This window comes from Macrotis lagotis, chromosome 2, assembly GCF_037893015.1.
Source record: "Macrotis lagotis isolate mMagLag1 chromosome 2, bilby.v1.9.chrom.fasta, whole genome shotgun sequence".
Classification (NCBI taxonomy): Eukaryota; Metazoa; Chordata; class Mammalia; order Peramelemorphia; family Peramelidae; genus Macrotis; species Macrotis lagotis.
Genome location: NC_133659.1, coordinates 63011894 through 63033793, shown reverse-complemented (window position 1 = coordinate 63033793; position 21900 = coordinate 63011894). Strand labels below are relative to the sequence as shown.

Sequence of the window (21900 nt, the reverse complement as noted above, 5' to 3'; positions counted from 1 at the left end):
CTCTCCTGTTGCCAAATTCATCAGATCTGGTATCAAGCCTTTATAAGCATAGTGAGAAGTACCAAGGATCAGAAATCATAGAAATTAAAACTTTTCAATTTCTACATAGTTGGGAAAAAATGAACCTTTATGGATTCTGATAATAACTTTCTAAGAGTTAAATCCCCAATGAAACACTTTAAGTTTGCCCATGAAGCAAAGTGTCACAAACAATTTACAGCCATTAGACTTCTTGGAACACCAAAATTTGCTTATATAAGTGTTTCTAATCTTTTAGATAGTTTATGAGATTTAAACTCCATTGCAGGGTATTTGAATTAGTATCCATGGGAAGTAAATCAGCCATGAGATTATCATATAGGAACTTGCTTTACTTATTACTTTTTTTTGCAACTGGTGACATTGACCTTGAAAGTTGAATTATGAGTGATTCTTTTTTAGAATGCCTGCTTCCTTAGCACCTATGTTTGTTTGTCTGTTTGTTTGTTTTTAAATGGTTGAACATGGTTGTGTACAGTTTTTAAAATATTTCTCCTGATCTACAGAAAGGTAGCCAAAATTATTTTTCTGAGATAAAAATTCTTACCTATCTAAACATTGTCATGAAGCACAGAAATTTTTCATTGAATATATATATATAGTATAGCATTAGCTCTTTAATCGATTTTCAACAGGAATACGATGAAGAGTGGGCCAAGAAAATTCAGAGTGAGAAGTTCCGCTGGCATAACTCTCAGTGGCTTGAGATGGTAGAGAGTCGTCAGATGGACGAGAGTGAACAGTACTTATACGGAGATGATCGAATTGAACCATACATCCATGAAGCAGATATCCTTGAAAGACCTGACCTGTTCTACAGTTCGGGTAAGATGGTGCCAAGAATTTTTCTTTGTTTCCTAAATCACCATACAAGTCTATTGTTGCATGTTAGAAATTGGAGTTTTGATTTGCCAACTTAGGTCATTTCTAGGCCTTATAAGGTCTTTTAGACAAAAGGACTTCTGGCAAAGATTTTCAGATGGCATAGCTCTACACACCAAGCCAGTCTCTTTCCTTGAAGTTCAGTGTGTGTTACATACCTTTGTTCAATGATTGTTTCTACAACAGTGCATTGAGAGTAAGATATCAATAGCTTTTCACATCAAGGCTTTAAGTGCTTTTTTATATTGCTGCAGTAATGTGTTCTAATAGATAATTTTAAACTAAATTGGGTTAGATGAAGGAGATTGCCAGTCACATAAGATATAGAAGGTTGAAAACTGTATTAAAATTAAAAATATTTAAGTAGGTGATTATATTTAAATTGCTTGTTTAGCTTTCAGTTTTGTTTTGTTTTCCAGTTTGTACCAGAACAGTGTGGTCTTAGATGTGTATTTTGAAAGAGCTGACTGTAAATATTTATTACTGTTTCTAGATGGCATTTATCCCTACAATATTTGATGACAATTTGAATTCTTAAAATTGAAAAATTAAATAACTTGTTTTCCTAAATGAACTTTGCGGTATTAGTTTCATAAAATGTTACTTTGTGTCTCATATCAAAGAATAGATCTTTTATTTCAATCAACCAGAATATTTTTCCCTCAATAATCACAAACATTAGTCTCTTGAATACTCAGGTATTCAGGATATAAATTTAATTTAAATATATTTGATGTGAATTATTGAGATTCATAGGTCCATAGAATGATAGACTGAAAGGGACCTCAGAGACATCTAATATACCAACTTCATTTTGAGAAAACAAGCCCGTGGGAACGACTGTCCCAAAGTTACACACAGATATAAGTGGAAGAAGACAAGATTTAAACCTAGGTTATCAGACTATAGCTTTATACATTTGGAACTGGAAGGGGCCTTGGAGCTCATCCAGTCATACTCCTCCTTTTATGCTAGAGAAAGGAGGTCTGGTGATATAGTAATTCGCCTGAGTTCATACAGACTTCAGGTTCCAGACTTCAGAGTGCTCTTTCTAATTTTTCTCACTCTACAAATGACTCCAAAGCAAATTTTATAGTTTGAAACCATATGATCTACTTTACATGAATATTGTTATATCCCTGTGAATATGGTATCAGTTCCCAGTCAACCTTCAGCATTAATTAAATTCTCACTATGTATCAGGTACTATTTTAAGTTATAGGAAAACAGAGAAAGGCAAAAATAGACATCGCCCCTCAAGAAGCTTCCATTCTAATGGCAAGACTTGATGTAGGTCCATCTCTGTGGAATGGATAGCAGGTCAGAACAGGGGGAAGGCATGGGGAAGGTCTCTTGTGCAGATAGATGGTAGGAGCAGAACGGAGGCTTAGAGGAAGCCTGAGGGAACTGGCACAGCAAGCCAGGCCTGCAGGTCATGAGTTCAGACTCACAGAGAGGACGGAGCTTGATGTTGGAGAAATTACAGAAAGACCAGGAGGACAGTATAGCTGGATCCTGGAGGGCAAAGGAAGTATAAAAAGACTGACAAGAGAGTAAGGGCCCCTGATAACTTGGAGTTTATTGGATTTAACATTTTAAAAGAAAAACAATTGCCTGAAATGCTGATATCCTATGAGCCCAAATGTGAATAATTTTGTATATTTGTAGGTACTGAAATTATAATTGAAATGTGAAAGCAGCAATATCTAGTGAAAAAAACTAATTATTTTGGAGAATGAATGGTATAAAGAAGGGTTTCTAGTTCCTCCCACAAACTCTGCATAAATCTCTTGCTGTATCTTATACTTTGCTTTCCAAATGCTTCTCTTTCTTGCCTTCTTTATTCTGATTTAGGTGCACATGGAAATCTGACAGTTTAAAAAAAATATTTAAAATACCTCTAAAGAGATAACACAAAGTCCACATTTTTCTGTTTCTGGTCTTTTCTAGCTAGTCAATCACTTTCCCATGAATTCTTATCTAATAAATGAATCTTTGTAGCACCTCATCAAATGTCTCTTAGAAATCTAGATAATGTCATCTTTGTTCCTTTTATCCTGTACCACTACAGGATCTTCAGAAACATCAGGTAAATTTGTAACACAGGGGAAGATTTGTTTGAATGCCTGAATCAGCTAATTTAAGTCCAAAGATCTGTAAAGAAACTTTGATTGTTTCCTGTAAAAGCAGCCTTAGTAGCTTTCTAGTCACAGGGTTAAGCTAAGTGGCTCCCGTGATTCCCTGGATCTTATCTCCTTTATTTTAAAATGGAGTGGCATTTGCTACTATTTCCTAGTCATTAAAATCTCTTTCTATCTTCTGTTAAATTATTAAAATATCAGTCACAGTGCATCTGTTTCTCCCCTTTTATGGGAAATTTTTGTTGCCATCTGATATGTGAACCTAGAGTCTATTTCAGATGTCAATATTTTTCCTACACTTGAACTTTTCTAAAGGCATATATATATATATATATATATATATATATATCATCTGCTTTGTATTAATCTACCAATTTTCTTTTATATAATGAAAATGAAGTTATTTAATCAACTATTCTTGCCAACAGAAGAAAAGTGGATATTTTATTTTATTTTATTTTATTTGGGGGGGGGTTAGGTTTTTGCAAGACGGATGGGGTTAAGTGGCTTTCCCAAGGCCACACAGCTAGGTAATTATTAAGTGTCTGAGACCAGATTTGAACCCAGGTACTCCTGACTCCAGGGCCAGTGTTTTATCCACTATGCCACCTAGCCTCCCCAAAAGTGGACATTTTAAAATGAAATAGTTTAAAAATTAATTCTCCTGTCCCATTATCTTACATACCACACATTTATAAGCTGAAAATGATAATAATGAACTTCCAAAAATATAAATAATGTTCTCTCTTTACTGATAGGATCAGGAATATTATAATACAAAAGTAGATGTTTTCTGGTTTTATATTCTTACTGGCATTTAATTTGTTGCATTTTTTTTTTGCTTACTTATCAGAAGTTGTAGTTTTCATTTTCTCTATGTCCCTTCTGCCCTTTTGCTTTATGCACTTTTCCCTTTGAAGTCAGTGGGAATTCTGAATACATAAGAAAGATATTGAGTATTTGACCAACATTTTTTAATTTATTAATTTTCTCTTATCCTGATACACTGTCCAGTTCAGATTGCCTGTAATTTGAACTTTTTACCATAATTCCAATATTGTTTTTATTTGGTTGTAGTGAGATCTCAAATACATATGAATATTTAAAATCCCTTTCACTTCTTTGACCTATCAATAAATTTTCAGCACTTCTTTCATTGAGCTTGGAAGTGTGGGGTACATTTTATTTTGATACTAAGTTTCAGTTATTTCCTCAATTATTTTCTTTTCAGTTACCAAAGGAACTTGTTCATTTTGGTCTTGATCTTGTTCATTTCACTACACTTTGATGATTGCTCATCCATCAAAAATGGGTTTTAAAAACTTCTTAACTCTCATTTTGTTAAATCTGTAGTGTCCTGATGCATCCCATTACTCTGTCATGTTTGTATATGCACGCATACACACACACATGCATGGGCAGTCTTATGACTTCTGGGATGTTGAAATTTCTGGAGCTGATAAAAATCAGACTATTCATTGCTATTATTTTTAGTACTACTGGATGAATACTCTTATTTGTTTCATTGACATTAATAGGTCTTAAAAATTTTTTTTTAATTAAAAAAAGACATTAGCAGGTCTTTGCCTCATAATTAGTCTATGAGTTATTTTCTATTCTTACCTTTTTGACAAAAATGCAAAGACTAGTCACTTGGTATTTTAAAAAAGTTAGCCCAATTCCAACCTAACTTTTACTTTGCTTATTAATTAGATGATAAATGAATGAATTTTCCAACTTCCTCTCAGCTCTTTGATGCAATTTTTTGTATTATATAAAGTTCCCACCAATTAATACATAATTACCCACTTTACTTTTCTTTTTTCTCATCTCTCTTGCTTTTACAAATCTTATCAATACTTCAAAGTTCCATCTTAAATTCCATCTCCTCCATAAAAGCCTTCCTTCCCTGATTACTTTAATATCTAATGATCTTTTCTCTCAACTCAAAGCACTTAGATGTGTAAATTATTTAAACTTAATCATGTATTGCATTGTGACATCTTTTCTGATGACATTATTATTTACCTCTGGCATTGTTTATTAATTTTTAAAGTGTATGTACTTTTTCTCTATCTATCTAGACTGGAAGCTCTTCAAGGTTAGGGACCATGTATTTTTACTTGTCTGTATCCCCTGAAGTTAACGTAAGTTTATTCAAGCAGACATACTGTTAGGCTATTTGTTGAGGGTCTACCATACAGTGAACATTGTACTAATGTTGGTGAGATATGTAAACACAATAACACATTTATCTGAAGATCTTTTATTTGGCTAGCTCAACTATCAGAAGTGATATAATCTATCTCATCCATTCCATTCCTTCTCCTGAAAAAAAAAGTTTTAAAAGTCTGGATATCTAGTCCATTGACTAAATAAAATTCATTCACTTTATTCATTGCAAGTACACTGGAACAGTTATAACACATTTATCTGAAGATCTTTTATTTGGCTAGCTCAACTATCAGAAGTGATATAATCTATCTCATCCATTCCATTCCTTCTCCTGAAAAAAAAAGTTTTAAAAGTCTGGATATCTAGTCCATTGACTAAATAAAATTCATTCACTTTATTCATTGCAAGTACACTGGAACAGTTAGTTTTTATTTACTTTAGTTTTACAAATAGTTCTAAAAAAAGTTAGAGATGCTCAAACAAGAAGAAATGACCCCTAGCTTACTGGCAAATGAGGAAACAAAAAAAAAAAGAAAAGAAAAGCACATATAAGAACATAAAGCATATTTTATTATAGAAACAAATATCTAAGTGGTACCTTATTATGCTTTTGTGATTTCTGTTAATGATATTGAGCCTGAATCATCAAGAAAAGATTAAACTGAGAATCAGCTCATTCTCTTTAGAAAAGCAATGAAATGAAAACCCCATTAAAAAATTACTATGAAAATCGAGTAACAAAAAAAATGGGGAATTTAGTAGCAAGCTTCATGAAAAAGTCACAACTCTGAATAAGGATCAAACAAGAAAACATATAAAGCACTTGACAAACTTTAATGCTTTATATAAATGCTGGCTGTCATCATCATCATCATCATCAAATGAGGCATTCATTAAACTTTGCCCTCAAGGAAGTCACAGTTTAATTTTGGATATGGGACAAAAATAATAGAGATGCTGTTAGAGAAAGAAGTAAATGATTTTGCGTTGCTTCATATTAATATTTATGCTCATTGACCATGGATGATTTCAGTTGTAGAAACTGAATGTCTGTTTGTCTTTTTTTTATATACCTCTTTTTTCTTTATTAGATGGCTTGATTGCTCCTGAAGGTGCGATAAGTCCAGATTTCCTCAGTGAGTATCACCTTCAGAATGGAGACTTACTGGGGCAACATTCCTTTCCTGGAAGGTAAGAGCATCTTGAAATAAAATGGCATTAACTTTTTGGGGGGAAAGAGCCATTATCTTTCTGGTTTTTTAAACAATTAAGATTTTTTTCAATTCACCTACTTTTTTCATTAAGAAAATAGCTTTCATCTTTTTAAGCAGAATTTTTCATTAATCTGTAATCACATTTTAATTTTTAAAGTTTGTATAAATCACATTTTTAAAAAATCATTACAAAGTTACTTTGGAAAAGTCCAATCTGGGTCTTGAAACAAATACTGATGTTGCCATATTAACTTGAGAACTTTCCCAAGTCAATAAAAACAGAAAAGAAAATGCAAATGAGTTATTATGTATTTTAACAATTGTTCAGACACATATGCTTGGAAAAGTTTTAAAGCTTTGATTAAGTTGAAGATTTTCCCCCCAATAATACACTGTTGAAAAGGCAGATTTCCAGCTTCAACACTGTTGTCATAGGCTTTGAAAACCTTGCCAAAAAAGATATTTTCCCTTCTGCATCATTGAATGATTACTTGAGGTTTAAGACTCTTATTTCCGTTGTGATCTTGTGGAATATAACTTTTGAAATTTATGAGCTTTAACTATTCCAATTAATTATATATTCTTGTTTGATTCTCATAGGAATTAGGTAATTCTTATTTTCAAGTTGATAAATAAATGCTTTCCTCTTTTATTAAAAATTTAGCTCTAGAACAGTCTTAAAAAGATGTATGTCATTTTGACAATATATTTTTGTAATTATGATGGTTTTAGGAGTCCCTTGGATGTCTTGGACCCTTTATTTATTTCTTGCCATAAGTCATCTTAAATCTGATATAAAGAAAATAACATGTACTAGATTGTTAGTTTAACAAATTTGGTGCTTTAGGAGGTCAAAACTGAACTTTGGGTTAAATATTATGAAACATTTTTCACAGCAATATTAAAAAAGGAAAAAATTAGAATATGTTTCTAGAAAACGTATATTACTAAGTTCTACAAATGTTTGCAGAATTAACTTGTTAACCATTTTTCCTTTACCTTGGGCAACTTTCCATAGTCATATCTTTCTGCTTGCCTTTTTTCATCTTTTTTTTCATATAAGGTCAAACCAGCAGGAAAGTGGAGAACATATCTCTTCAATTTCATAGAAAATATTTTAATGAAAGCCTTTTGAGAAAATGATTCACTTTATAACCAACTTTTTAGCAATAATCTATTAGGTAATGTGAGAAGAACCTTTATGGAGAGTTGATAAATAACTTGAGTGATTAACATTGGAAGGATTCATCTTCATCCATGTACAGTCTTGTGATAACAAGAAATGTCATTCTTTCCTCTAAAAATCGATTATTCAAATTAAAATTAATATGCTGCTGACTGAATTAGCTTGACAAAAACTCATACTCCTATTTTTTTGAAATCATATTTTGAAAAAGAATGCAAATTCTTTGCAAGACAATCGATTACTCTGTCAAAATAATGAACTAGAATCCAAAATAGTTCAGTGTTTTAATTCTCACTGTTCTGAGGACTTAAGTTCATGTATGCCTATTTTCTAATTTTCTTTTCTGAAAAGTTAACACTTAAATTATCTTTTCTTCTGCATCATTCATGTTGCAATACTGTTAACTTAAAATTGCTTTGGGTAGTTTAGTTAATAAAACTTATAAATCACTTTGTAGACCAGAAGTGTGATATAAAATACTTAACAATAGTAAGTTGGACTTGGGAATTATTTTCCCTTTAATCAAAATGTCCCATGAGAAAGTTGGTTCTTTCATCTCTTGTCCTTTGTAGTTTCTCAGATCTCAAATCATTTTCTCTTTTATATTTCCAGAAGATTCCAATTTATAATGAATTCACTCAGTTTCTTTTTAGGTGATAGCTTAAGTGGAAGGGGACCATCTCTTAGCAGCACCAGTAGAGATGCAAACAATTACTGTATACATTATATCCAAAAATTTGTACTTGTTCCTATTTTCATTCCTTTTATAGTTGACCCTACTCCTGGAATCACTTACTTGGTCTATTATCCAATCCTTCTACTTGATTTGGTTTCTTTTTTTTAATAGGATTTTTTTTGTTTTGCTTTGTTGCTATAAGACCAAGAATATTAAGCTTTTTTTTGTTTAATTCTAGAATGATTTCAGTAACTTTCTCATATCATATAAATGTTTAAATGTTTGGGTATGTTTGCTTTAAAATTTGTCAACTACTGACCAATACCTGCCTTTCAGTCCTGATGCTTGAATAGGGTAAATTAATGTATTTTATTTGATTACATTGAAAAGAAAATGACACTTTAAGAAACTAATTTCAAAGTAGAAAATGAGAATGGTTTTCATAAATGTGAAATAATCATGTTCTGTACCATGTTCTGCTGAGAATACAGCAAAAGATCAGATGACCCCCAAGGTCCTTTCTAGATCAAAATCTTTGCTTCTATAATAGGCATAAGATATAACATGAAGGACATAGATTAATGAGAATTGCCCAAAAGGGTTATTGTATGTTGGAATGGCATTGAGAGTCGTGGCTCTTCTCATGTCTTTTTCAACTCATCAGTTAAAAGTAAAATGATATCTGTCAAGAATTATCTGTAAAAATAATTATAAAGTTAGAGTGCGTCTAATTTAAATTGCTTTTCTTCATGACTCTTATTAGTAAACATTGGAATACTGCAATGTGCTGAGTGCAGCACAAAATAAGGACAAAAGCAGTCTTTTCCAGGAGACTTTTCCTTATTCCTTGGGCCATGCCCAAGATTGAGAAGTCATTCTCTTCCTGAGTAATTTCACTTTTAGTTGACCAAATGGGGAAATTGATCATCTCAAACATCCTGAAGATAGAAAAAATTAGCTTTTGTTTACCTTATACAGTAATATGGTTTTATAATCAACAAGAGAAAACTTCATCACCTCATTATTATCTAACAAGTTCAAATCACATGAGGAAATCAAACCAAAGTTTAAAAAGAGACTAAAAGATTTTAATTTCTATGATTTTTTTTCCTCCCTCTTTTTCTAGTATGGGGGTAGGAGGAACTTTTTCATATAAATTGCATACATTTTTGTAATATAGTTGGCCACCTAATTGGAAACAGTAAAGATGATTGCAGACATTCTTTCCTATTACACAAAGGAGACAATATGTTTGATAAAATAGACACTGGCAGTTGGACAGCGAATACTAAGTTTTAGACATGTGTCACTATCATTTTGAACCTTTTGGCGCCAGGATTTCCCGACATTTAGAACTAATGCAAAATGCATTAGTGCTCCAAGGCATGAGGAAAGGAATTGCCAATCCCAGAGTGTTAGATGTAAGCCTTTCCCTACCAAATCTGAAATGGTGTTAGAAAGTAAAATGGGATTTACTATCGAAGCTAATTAAAAATAATAAGAACAAGTCTAGGTTTTATTTTTTTTTTGCATTATATACCATATATTGGCCACATATTTTAGTGCTTTTTTTCTAACTCTTACTTTTCAAGCCTAACAAGAACCTCATGTTTAGCATATTTTTAAACTGGTTCCAGCTTTTACAAATCAGTTTTTGTTGCAGTAAAAATGGGCTATTTTTCTACATTTATAGGAATCCAATTTTCATAAACTATTTTTTAAAAATCACAGAAACTGCTGAGTTTTCCTTGGGGCTTTAAAAATATTTTTCAATGGGCCTGGTGTTCCTCTTTGTGGTTGGCACAGTAATGTAGTTTACTAACCATATTACTGAGGGCAAAGATAAACTAACAGCCTTCTGATTTTGAAAAGACACGCAAAAATTTTCTTTTTATCTTTCCTTGTACAGTCTTCCACTCCTTTATTTTTTCTTTGTTTAAAAACAAACTCACATTCATGTACTATGCCATTCTTTCTTTATATGTATACATTTGCATATGTGTTACTTTTCTTCATGGTAATTTACTAAACAAAAGCATTATCAAGGATAGGAATTCTTTGTACTCACTAGAAAACTTGGAAAGATTATCAGGATTCTGTAAACTAACATTATAGCTTTTTAGATTATGAGTTAATGAGAAGGGAGCTCTTATTTTGGGACTGGTGTGCATGGTGATATTAAAAGAGGACTGGATTTGGAGTTGAGAGTCCTGGTTCTTTACTTCCATGGATTTCATTGTCCTTATATGTAAAATGAGGGATTTATACTGGATGATCTTTCAGTATGTAGTTCTATTTTCTCATCATCCTCTGTGGTTAGGAACCATTGTAATAAGGAGCCCAGATTAGAGTATTAGAACGAGATATTTAGTATTAAGTTTATAAATTTTCCCCAAATAACATCAATTTCAATGTGGAATAATTTCTCAAACTCAAAAAATATAAACATTAAGACTTCCTTCTTCCTTTGATAGAACTCTGGAACTGGAAGCAAGAACACCTGAGTTCAGATCACTTACTAGCAATGTAATCTGGGCAAGTCACTTATTTCCTGCCTGCCTCAGTTTCCCCAACTGTAAAATAGGATCTTAATATCACCTGCCTCCGAGGGTTGTGGTGAGGATTGCATGAGATCATATATGAAAAGCACTTAATACACTGGCACATTCTAGGCACTTAATGGATTCTTGTTCCCTTTCCCCCTTTTCCCCATAAGATGATAGGACAAATTCAGTATGTTGTATCGGAAGTTGCACAGAACTCTTATACATTTGCTGTGACAGGTTGTTTCAAGAAGAGATGAGGTTACAATCCTTCATTTGGAAAGGCAAGACATTTTTCTATATCATGACAACAGTTAAATATAAATGGAGAATCCTTCCATTTTTATTTAATAGGCTTACTTTGGGGTGGCTAGGTGATGCAGTGGACACTGGATAATTACTTAGCTGTGTGGCCTTGGCAAGCCACTTAACTCCATTGCCTCACAAAAAAAAAGAAAAAAAACCCTTTAAATAAATAAATTAATGATAGCCTTACTTTGCCTGATTAATTGAGGTTTGCTAGACCATATGTATCTCCATGGCTGAGTTAATAGTAAATAATATATAATGTTTTTTTTAAAAAAGCAAGAATCTTCAAGGAAAACACATTTAAAGGTCAATTCCCTTATGTGTAGCAACACAATAAATATTAATAAATTGATAAGTCACATTTTTGTTTTTATCATGGGGTATCTTTATCCTTATTTATTTTGGTTTTCATGGTTAGCTAAGAGAGCTTGCACCTTTTTTTTGTGGCAGGTGGTGGGGAGCCTAATCATTTTAAGCAATTTCATTCATCGATTTGCAGGACTTTCAGAGCCTTACTGGATTTCAGAAACTTTCGATGATAGTAACTTGATTTAAAAATACTCTTATATATATATTACATCATTAAACTTTGTAACATACATCATTGTAATTTTTTTAAATGTATTATTTTCATAGTAATAAAAATCAGAAGCATTTATGTAGCACTTTATGGTTATGAAGCACTTTTTATGGTTTCTCATTATATAATAGAATTTAGAGCCAAAGTGATAATTCTACTTTACATTTTCTGTATTTCTTTCATCTTTATTTTTAAAATAATAACATATATAGTATTGACAGATATCTATAATATGACTAGTATTGGTAAGATTGCAAGCAATGGATTTTATAAGTAATTACTTCTGAGAAAAAATCAATTCCACATTTCCCTATGGAAATTTCATCTCCATATGCAATGACATTGATAACAAATACAGATGACATTATTACTGCTGCATAGCAACAGTGTTTAAGAAAATTTTGAGGAATCACAATTATTAGGTCCTTTGTGTGTATCTGAACCTGGGCTCAGCATTCCAAATAAAAAAGTGTGAGTCCTTGTCCTCAGGAGCACTGCTGAGCCCTACTAAGTTGGCACAGAAGATAGCTCTGCCCAGGTTCTGGTTCCGTCAAAAGATAAATGGAAGGTGATCTCAGGAGGAGAATGTTGGCAGGGGTTGGAGAGGAGGAGCCTGAAGAGGTGGTCTTCCCTAGGTGAGATCTGACCTGCATCTGGAAGAAAATCCAGACAGTCAGGATTCCACATCAAGGAGGGAATGCTTTTCAGGCAGGGGGGAACAGCCAGAACCAGGGAGAGGATACAGACTCTCTCCAAAGAGGACAAACAGGAATTCTCCCAGTAGTCTATAGTGACATCCAAAGGGGTTTTATTTTATTTTTATTTATCCTAAATTTACCTCAAAATAAAAATCAACTTCAGAAGTGGTAGTTCATAGGAAGAATTGTAATACCAATTAGGAATCATTTCAGCTTTGTTTCACTGTCAGTGAAAACTGACCAGAAATGAATACTTTACCAAATGATTACTAGTAAAGTTTCCTAATGTTAATTAAACCATTCATAAGAAATACCATCACATTATACCTAAGGTGAAGAAAAAGGTTATTAGCCTTTCATTTCTCACATGTTAAGCTTTTGAAATCATGTAACTGCAGTGACTTATATGTATGAAAGTTCCAATAAAAATATGAAACTGAATGTGTTTTAACACTTACACATGTTCAGCTTCATTTTTTCTCCCTGAACTCAATAGTGCTGTGCCAAAAAGACCAATCTTCCAAGGTGAATAGTTTGAAATCCACCTGAAAAAGGGGGTCCAAAGTCAGTTAGGTTTGGTGCTTTAATCCACTTAGTCTTAGCATACAGGTCACAGAATCCAAGTGACAGTCTGATTTATTAGTCATCCAATGAGTTGTGTTAAAAGAAAGTTTATAGGGAGAGTAAATAGAATTCAAAGTAAAGAAAATGGTTTTTCATTACATATTAACTTCCAGTAGTATGTAGGATCTTGTTTACTTGTATTTTGCTTTCACACATTTGGCACAGTTCACTGTGAATAACTGCTACAGATTTGCTGTAGACAAGTGGCTAAATGCTTCATGCTTATTTAAAGTTCATGCTCCCATGAGTTAGTTTACTGTTGATGTCCCAGCTGACATCCAGTTATTTTTAAAATGGAGCAGCAAATTATTAAGTGATTCATTAGGTAGGCTATTGATGTCAATCATTTAAGTAACTAGTATTAATTTTTTCATAAAAAAATCCCATGTGCTATTATATTAATCTTGTATTATTTAGATTTTTTATAAAGTGACCACCTCCTTGCTAACATTTGAAAATTAGAAAATTTCATATCCACTATTTGGATATTAATTCATTTGTACTTCCCAAAGAGAATTGAATTAGATTTTATTAGTAAATTGGGCATATAATCTTTATGTCCAAATTTTATTAGTTTATCACACATTAGCATTAGCAAATTGTAAATCTTACACATACAAGAAGGAGCAGGGTTTTTAAAATAAGGCTTAGAAGGTTTAGAAGAAAATACGTCTTGAAAAAATTGTAGAGGGGGGGAATATTGTAATGATTTATTTCACCTCTGAAACTCACTAGCAGAAGTAATTGATAGGTTTGCCTTTGGCGGGTTCATCTGACATTTCAGACTGTTGGTCTCAGTGAGTATTTTGCAAATCCAACAGTTACTTAAACTCTAAAAGATGTTAATGGGAGAAACTTAATTTAAATAAGAGTAAAGGATGATAACTGTGTCCATGAATAATCTAGTAATCTAAATTCAGCTAGGTCCTGTAAAAACGTTAACACATCAATCATCCTCCAGCTTTTAAAATCAATCAGTCAGCTCTTAAAAAGCTGATTGTGTCAGGCATGGTTTTGTACCAGAAGAAATAACACGGGTGTTAATCCAAATGATTCATAAGTGACTAACTGCACCTCCATCCTACAAACTGATTTAGTTTAATAGTATCTAATAAGGTAGTCATACATTTTTCACAATTATTAATGGAACAGGTTGGGTATCCATACAGGGCTTAACTATTGGCCTTAAGAACTTGGAAATAAATTATGTTATGAACTTACTGTAAGAAGAAAACATAAAGCCCTTAAGTAAAGGTGGTTGTTTCAGTGATTATTAGAATTCCAGAGATAGATTTTCCCATTGACATTAACTTCCTATCTTGTAAAACAAAATTCATATTTTTAATATTTTTTGAAAGAGTTACTATTACAAGGTCTTATTCATATTTAACAGACGTTTGAAGGAACTTAGACTTGTAAATTTCAATTTGCAATTTTGTCTGCCAGTTGCAAGCTACTTTTGCAAAAAATTGGTATTTTTCTTCCTTTTTCCCTTCACATTCTGAATCAGTTACATTTAAACCAATTTTTGACCTGGATGCTGTCTCCTAGTTTAAGGTTGCATTTATTTCTAGCCCAGCTGCATTTTGAGTGACTTAACAATGTGGTTTAAGTAGTTATTAACAATTTTAAAAGATTACTAGAATAGCAGTGAGTGAGTTCAGGTCCCTTAAATGTTGAAAAAAGTAAACCAAAACCTGGGGGTCTGTAGATTTTTAAGCAGAACATTAATTAATTCCCTCATTCTCTGTTGCCTATAGTCTCTCCAGATGTGCTACTACGAATATCCCCCTCCTGAGATACAAGCCATCTGGGTTCTGTAAACTGATTTGCACTTATTTTAAACAATAATTGAACAGAATGCAGATGAATTATTAAAGTAAATGTAGGTTGCTAATAAATCTAAAAGCAAAATATTTAACTGTAGTAAATGAGAAAGGAATGTGCAAATGAAGACCTGCTTACTTTAATGAGTTTAGTGGTGACCTTCTCAGTTTCAACCAAAAGAAAAAATTTTATTTTTCTGGGTTTTTTTAATCTATAAAACTGCTTACAGAAGTATCTGAGACAAAAAACAAGGAAATATAATGTTCTAAACTCAAGCAGTCCAAACCCCTCGAACTGCTGTGACAGCTCATAAAACTGAGAGTAGTTTTTAACTGGGCTCTGTTTTACATTGCTAAAGTGAATTTTCCTTGCAGGAAGTAGCCAGCGGGTTTATTTAGTTTCCAGACCATGGCTTTGATCTTTCTGTACTGTCACTTCTCAGGTTACATAGCCCTTTTTCACTGCCGTAAATCTGCAACAGTTAATGAGAATAAAATTTCCCCCTCCTCACTGATCACATGCTGTTAAATGCCAAACCACAGCCAACTGCATATTTGCAGAATTTTAGCTACAATGTATAAAAACAGCACAATCGGTTTAATCTTGTTGTCTTTGTCATTCATTTTATTGAGCTTTCCTCCTTTTTTAAGTGACCTACTTTATCAAGTCAAGTGGTTGGAGGCCAGAACTGGAAGAAAGATTTAGAGTGGCCATAAACTGAGAGGAAAGAGAGTATTTGTGTGTGCGCGCGCGTGTGAGCACCCCACCATTCAGACTCATAATTAAAGCAACTTTAAGTGCTTTGAAAAGCCTAAACCTTCCTGCATAATGCATGAATGGGTTTGTTATTCCCTCAGTTGCACCGCATGCTCAGATTTGACATAAATTTGTAGTGAGGAGGTAAATTCATTTAATAAGTCAGATCATTATATTTCACTTTTTGACAACCATAGAGAAGGAATTGTGGTGGATTAAAGGACTTTGGATTTATTTTTCAAAATATTTTGACAGTTTTAAAGACCTTTTATTGAAGTAGGAATAGCATTAGTTTTTAGAAATTGCACAACACTGAATTTTCAGAATAATTTAAATTACCAGATAACTATCATTCATTATAAATTATGCATATTTTATATATTAGTATCACCCTGATGACAAAACACAGGGCAAGAAACATAAAATATAGCACTTATCAAATGCTTATCATGTCTATGTCACTGGAATTGATGCAAAGTTTAGATAAGGTATGGTCCCTGCCTTCATGAAACTGCAGTCTAGTTGGTAAAATATGTTCTTTAAGCCTTCTGGTTGACTTCTGGCTTGAGTTAAATTCAGTTCAAATTTCAGTTCTTCTTTATCATTGCTTCTCATAGATGAGAGTGATTTTTTAGGTCTAACAAATAAGACAATTGTAGAAAGTTGTTGTTGATCCCAGACAGCGGTAACAATAGGCCAAAGGAGGAATGAGCCCAAATTGACCACGACATGTAGTTCTACACCCTAGCACACCCATGAAGAGGTTACAGGAATCATATCTGAGTCTTCGTTTTTAGTCCTGCAATAGCCATTGAGGTTCAACCAGTAATTTTTATTTGCAATATTCAGATCCTGGGATAAAGCAGTAGGATAAAATATATAACTGATACCTCTCATGATCAAATGTTAGACACTTGATGCAGTTACTTCTCTTTGATTCTGTGGAGGTGAGGAAGTAAGAAGAGGCTGCAAGAAGAAAATCATAAAGAAAAGTTATTGTAGATTACCTCCCTATTCTCTTTTAAAAAGAAGTTATTTACAAACCCTTAGAGTGACTTTTTAAAACATATATATTATACACACACACACACACATACACACACATGCAAATATATATTTCTAAATGTCTTTCTGCTTTCAAATCCTTTATTCTATCTTGTCCTCAGCTCTTTGTCTAGATATTTGCTCCTGAAATATCTAATTGTACACATTGCGAATTACTTTTCCATAGTGAATATTCATATCTATTTCAGAGTGAAATTCGGCAGAATGTAAGTTTTTCAAAGATAGGGACTTTGTTGTTTTTGTTTTGTTTTTTATTTTTATATAATCAATACTTGCACACAGTGGCACTGATGTTTTGTTTTTTTTTAAATAGTAGAAAAGTGTACTGGCTTTTGAAGTCAATAGACCTTGGTTTGAACCTTTTTCTGCTACTTAAGTTTCATTAAGCAAATCAGCCTCTCTGGACCTCAGTTTTCTAATCTATAAAATGATAGGATTGGACCAAATGTCCTTGATGGTTCTTTGCAGTCTTAATTCTGTGGTCATTAAAAATTAAATGAGCCATTCTGTTGAATATGCCAATTATAAATGGCTAGTTGAAGTGTGTTAAAGTAATGTATATATAGACAATGATTTAAATAATGTCCTGATTATGTAGTGACCAGAGTAAAATAATCATGTTTAAAATAAAACTGCTTGGACCTGATAAAAACATTCCATTCATAATTAAAATCTGTCAATGAGGTCTGATCATAGAAGTGTTGGTAAAAATATCATTAGCTTACTTTTAGATTCTTTTTACCAGGAATTCAGATTTTTCTAGAGGAGAGAGAATATCAAATGAGTTAATGTTTTCATTATTTTTATAATAAGATTAGAAATATGGTAGCATGAGCTATTTTTATAGCTTCTATCACTGGCTTGATAAGAAGCTGTATAAAAGCAATTTAAACTTTCATTTCCATGTCACAGAAATAGGTACTATATTCATAATTTGCATATTATACTTGTTATCTAATTACCGCATAGGGAAAATTTATTATCACATTTTTATAAAGTTGCATTATATAGAACTTGGAACTTATTGAAAGAATTCTGCTATATAATGTAATGTTATTATGTGATTTCTTTTTGAGGAAAGGGCAATTATTTTTCATTGTATAATCTCAAAATGGAGTAGGAAGAAAGTGCCTCCATAGTTAAAATTCTGACCTCTGATAAAATAAGGACAAGAGTTTCCTTTCATTGCTCCCTGTTTTTGCACAATTCATCATTGGTCTCTTACCAAGCAGTAAATCTATTGTACATTTTTATTTTGATTTGCTTCCAAAATAAATTCATTTACTTATATGTGACAAGAAGTGGGGAGTATACATATTTATTTATTTTTTTAATGTGGTGAACGTTGAATCAACACATAATGTTAAAAACATTGCTTGTTAAAATACAAGTTGAAACTTCAGCTTTATTCCTATGTTCTACTACCAAATGTTATATTTTTAGCATCCCTATTTTTCTACTTGTTCTAACACTTTTTAGACCCTGCCCTGCCCTTTGCTGAGAAAATAAAGAATTGCACCAGCACAGAAAAGCATAATCCAACAACATTGCAACAGAGATTGGCTTTCCTAAATTGTACTTACTATTTTTTATTAAAAATCATTATTTTTATAAAAAAAATATTCAAATTGAATTGCCTGATGCTCCTTGTTTCTCCTGGCAGTAATTTTATTCTCAATCAAAAATAGCTCTGCATTACTTTGACTCAGTATCTAAAACTGCTATTTTGTGCAGTGTCATGTTCATTAGATTACTATAATTACAAAACCACAGGCCCTTGTTGTGTTTTCCTGACAGGGAAAAAAATGGGGTTTGTGATCATTTGTCTAGGAATTGGGGGGCTTGTGGGGTTGGGCAAGATTTCCTTCTTCATATTTTACAGCATTTTAATTTCATCAGTGGTCACATAACTAAGAATCACATTAACATTTAAATACAAATAGACTGAATTAAAGATATTAAATTATTAAAGATTAAATTAAAGATATTTTCATAAAATATTGCCTTGTGATAGTCTACATCTTAGATTCTCCATTAGATATGATAGACAATTTGAAAGATTTAGTCCCAATTGCAGTTTACTGTGGCTTTACAATAGGATTGTAAAATGGAATTGTGGATTTACAGTGGGAATTATTTTAGTAAAACACATCCATATTCTTTATGAATAATATTGGTTTCTCAAAAACCAAGAACTTTGATAAATATGGTAATTTCTCAAGGCTAAAGGTCTGCTGAGTAGAAATGTTGGCCCCTGGTATAGCATGTGCTTTTAGAAACTGAATTCTTGGAAGAAAACTCAAATTCATTTGGATAAATAATGATTGTAAAAATATTTTGCCATGGTAGTAATAAATGTTGTTGAATTTCAGATGACAGATCTTTGAACTTTTTTTCCTAAAGTAACAGTAAAGTCAGTAATTAGTTCACATAATAAACAGAAACTCTTAATTGGAAAAGATTTAAATACTCCATAGAGTAATATCAAAGGATCTTTTCATATTCATCAGGTTCTCAGTTTTTTTTAAAAGTAGAAATAAAAATGCATTATGTTTTATTTGAAAATGGGGGAGATGGGTTCTGGGTTAAAGGCCTGAATAGCAGAGCCTTTCTTTTTTTCTTCATTTAAAGAAATGGGGTTAAGTGACTTGACCAAGGTCACACAGCTAGGCAATTATCAAGTGTCTGAGGCTGGATTTGAATTCAGGTTCTCCTGACTCCAGGGCTGGTGCTCTATCCACTATGCCACCTAGCTGCCCTAGATGATTTCTTTTTTGGGGGGGGGGGTGCTTTTTGCAAGGCAATGAGGTTGAGTGACTTGTCCAAGGTCACACAGCTAGATAATCACTTAAGTGTATGAGGCTAGATTTGAACTTGGGTCCTCCTGACTCTAGGGCCAGTGTTCTATTGCACCACCTAGCTGTCCCCATAGCAGGGTCTTTCAACTGGAAATGGATGGTCCAGCATATGGAAATATAATAGTGACTCAAATCATTCCCCATATTTTTCTCACCAGTTATAAATACAGAAACTACTTGATTCTTTCCTGCTCTGAACTGTTCTGCCCTGAAACCCCTGTTGTCTTGATTAATAGTTATTGTAGTTGTCGCCCTCAGTGGTCCCAACTCTAGTTGTGCTTCTTTTCAGCTACCATGTTCATACACAGTAACTTATCTTCCCCCTCCCCCTTTTCTGGTCCTGGAACCATAATCAAATCAGTTCTGTCATTATTCCTAGAAAGGGTGCCCATCTAGTCTAGTACCCATCTCTCATATAAAGTGTTGTCTTTGCTTATTTGTCTTCCCTTTGAATTGGTACTCCCAGCTATACTAGGAATGGAGCAAATGCTTAAGTATATTTCATTTATTTATTCATCAAATCATTCTGTAATCTCTGAGCTTCTCAAAGCCTCTGTTGTATTGAGTGTGATTTAATTATATTCTAAGGAAAATAATTGTTCTGATTGAGAAAATAAATGCTCCTAGCCTGTACAAAGGGAAGAACACAGAAAATACAGTGTAAATTTCTAGGTAACCTTTTCTTTAAAGGTAGTGTTCCAGGTTTTTTAGTAAGGAGTCTTATATTTCACACCCAGAAGCCAGGCTCAGTCAGTGCTCTTTAGGGGAAAAGGTCTTAAAGAAAGTATCCCTGAGGATAGAAGTAGAAACAAAAAAATGCCTGTTGAATGAATGGTTTCTAATTGAAATAATACAGACTTTAGCCAGCATCTCATCTTAAATGGTAACATATACACCTGCATAAATATGATCACATTAATTAGAGCAATAGTTTATTATCTTAGTAAGTCAATTGATCTTGTTTATCTTGTCTCTCCCCCCCCACACACACGTTTTCATTTGCATAATCAGGATAACATATCTGGGTTTTTTTACAAAATAATAAAATATCTCCATATTGCCCATCAGAAATTAAATGGCAAAGCAATTTTATAAAAGGAATCTAAAGGAGCAGTTAGGTGGCACAGTGGATAGAGCACCAGCCCTGGAGACAGGAGGGCCTGAGTTCAAATACGGCCTCAATCACTTTAATAATCACCCAGATGTGTGATCTTAGGGAAGTCACTTAACCCTATTGCCTTAAATAAGTTAAAAAAATTTTTTAAAGGAATCTAAATTGATAGCTAGTAATAACTGACTTAATTTTAAATCTCTAAAATAAGAAAGGTTGAAAGGAAACTTCATGAATGAGGCAAATAACCTTTTTCATTGGGAGTTTTCTGTTTTAACCTTTAACTTAAATCAAGATTTTTTTGCTCTTGAAAAGGATACCCTTTGAGTTGCATGTCTTTATCCATATTTTAATATAATTTTATTTAATTGTCATTTATGTTATTAAACATCCAGGTGATAGCTTTCTTTTTCGCTTCTATTTGTGTCCCAACACTTAAAACATCAACTGCTTTTTGACTGACTAGGGTTCTAGATATCAGCGCATCCCAAGTTCAGATGTGGCCTCAGATACTTCCTTAGTTTTCTGACCCTAGGCAAGTCATATACCATTCTTATAAAATGTAAAAATGCTGTAAAATGGGGAAGAATATTAATATCTTCCTCACCAGATTGTGAGGATCAAATGAAGTCACATGGAAAGTACCACACACACACATACTGCAGAGCACTATAGAAATGCCAGTTATTCACAATAATACTATTTTTAGGAGAAAAATAAAACAAACCCTTAAAAGGTCTATACAAAAAAATTCTCAAAACATTAGAAATTAAATAATTTAGAAACTTTAGACTTTAGAAATGAAAGAATTATTTTTCTTTAAATATAATTTTAACTCCTTTGCAATTGATAGACAAAGAGAATAAGTTATAAATCATATTTTCTTGCAGATACAACTTGCCTTTTCTAACAAGGAAAAATCATTGCAGGCCATCAACAAGTAACCCTCACAATTGTTTTCTTACTGATCACAAAGCTTTCTTTAGTTCTCAAATTTGACTCAAATTTGTCATGAGGACAGATACATCTCCATTTTATGTACAGTTAGGGTGCTGCCCATAGCTCTCTGTTATGAATAATCTCAATAATCTCTGAAGTTATTCTAATCACCCCCAGCCAGATCCTTCTCTTCTCATTTGTAATATTTCCATCAATGTTCCTCCCTTACATCTTCCCAGATCTGATTTCATATCCCAATGCCAGATTGTCACAGTAA

General features: G+C 32.7%; 1 protein-coding gene across 4 annotated transcripts in view; it reads left to right on the top strand.

Annotated features, from left to right (window-relative positions):
* Window positions 1-21900, top strand: part of KIFAP3 (kinesin associated protein 3) — a 208934-nt gene that overhangs the window by 171034 nt on the left and 16000 nt on the right. For all 4 annotated transcript variants that reach the window (XM_074221981.1, XM_074221979.1, XM_074221978.1 and 1 more), the window contains 2 exons: window positions 675-864; window positions 6329-6428. In XM_074221981.1, coding sequence (XP_074078082.1) covers window positions 675-864; window positions 6329-6428 — 290 coding nt within the window. The remainder of the gene's footprint in view (window positions 1-674; window positions 865-6328; window positions 6429-21900) is intronic.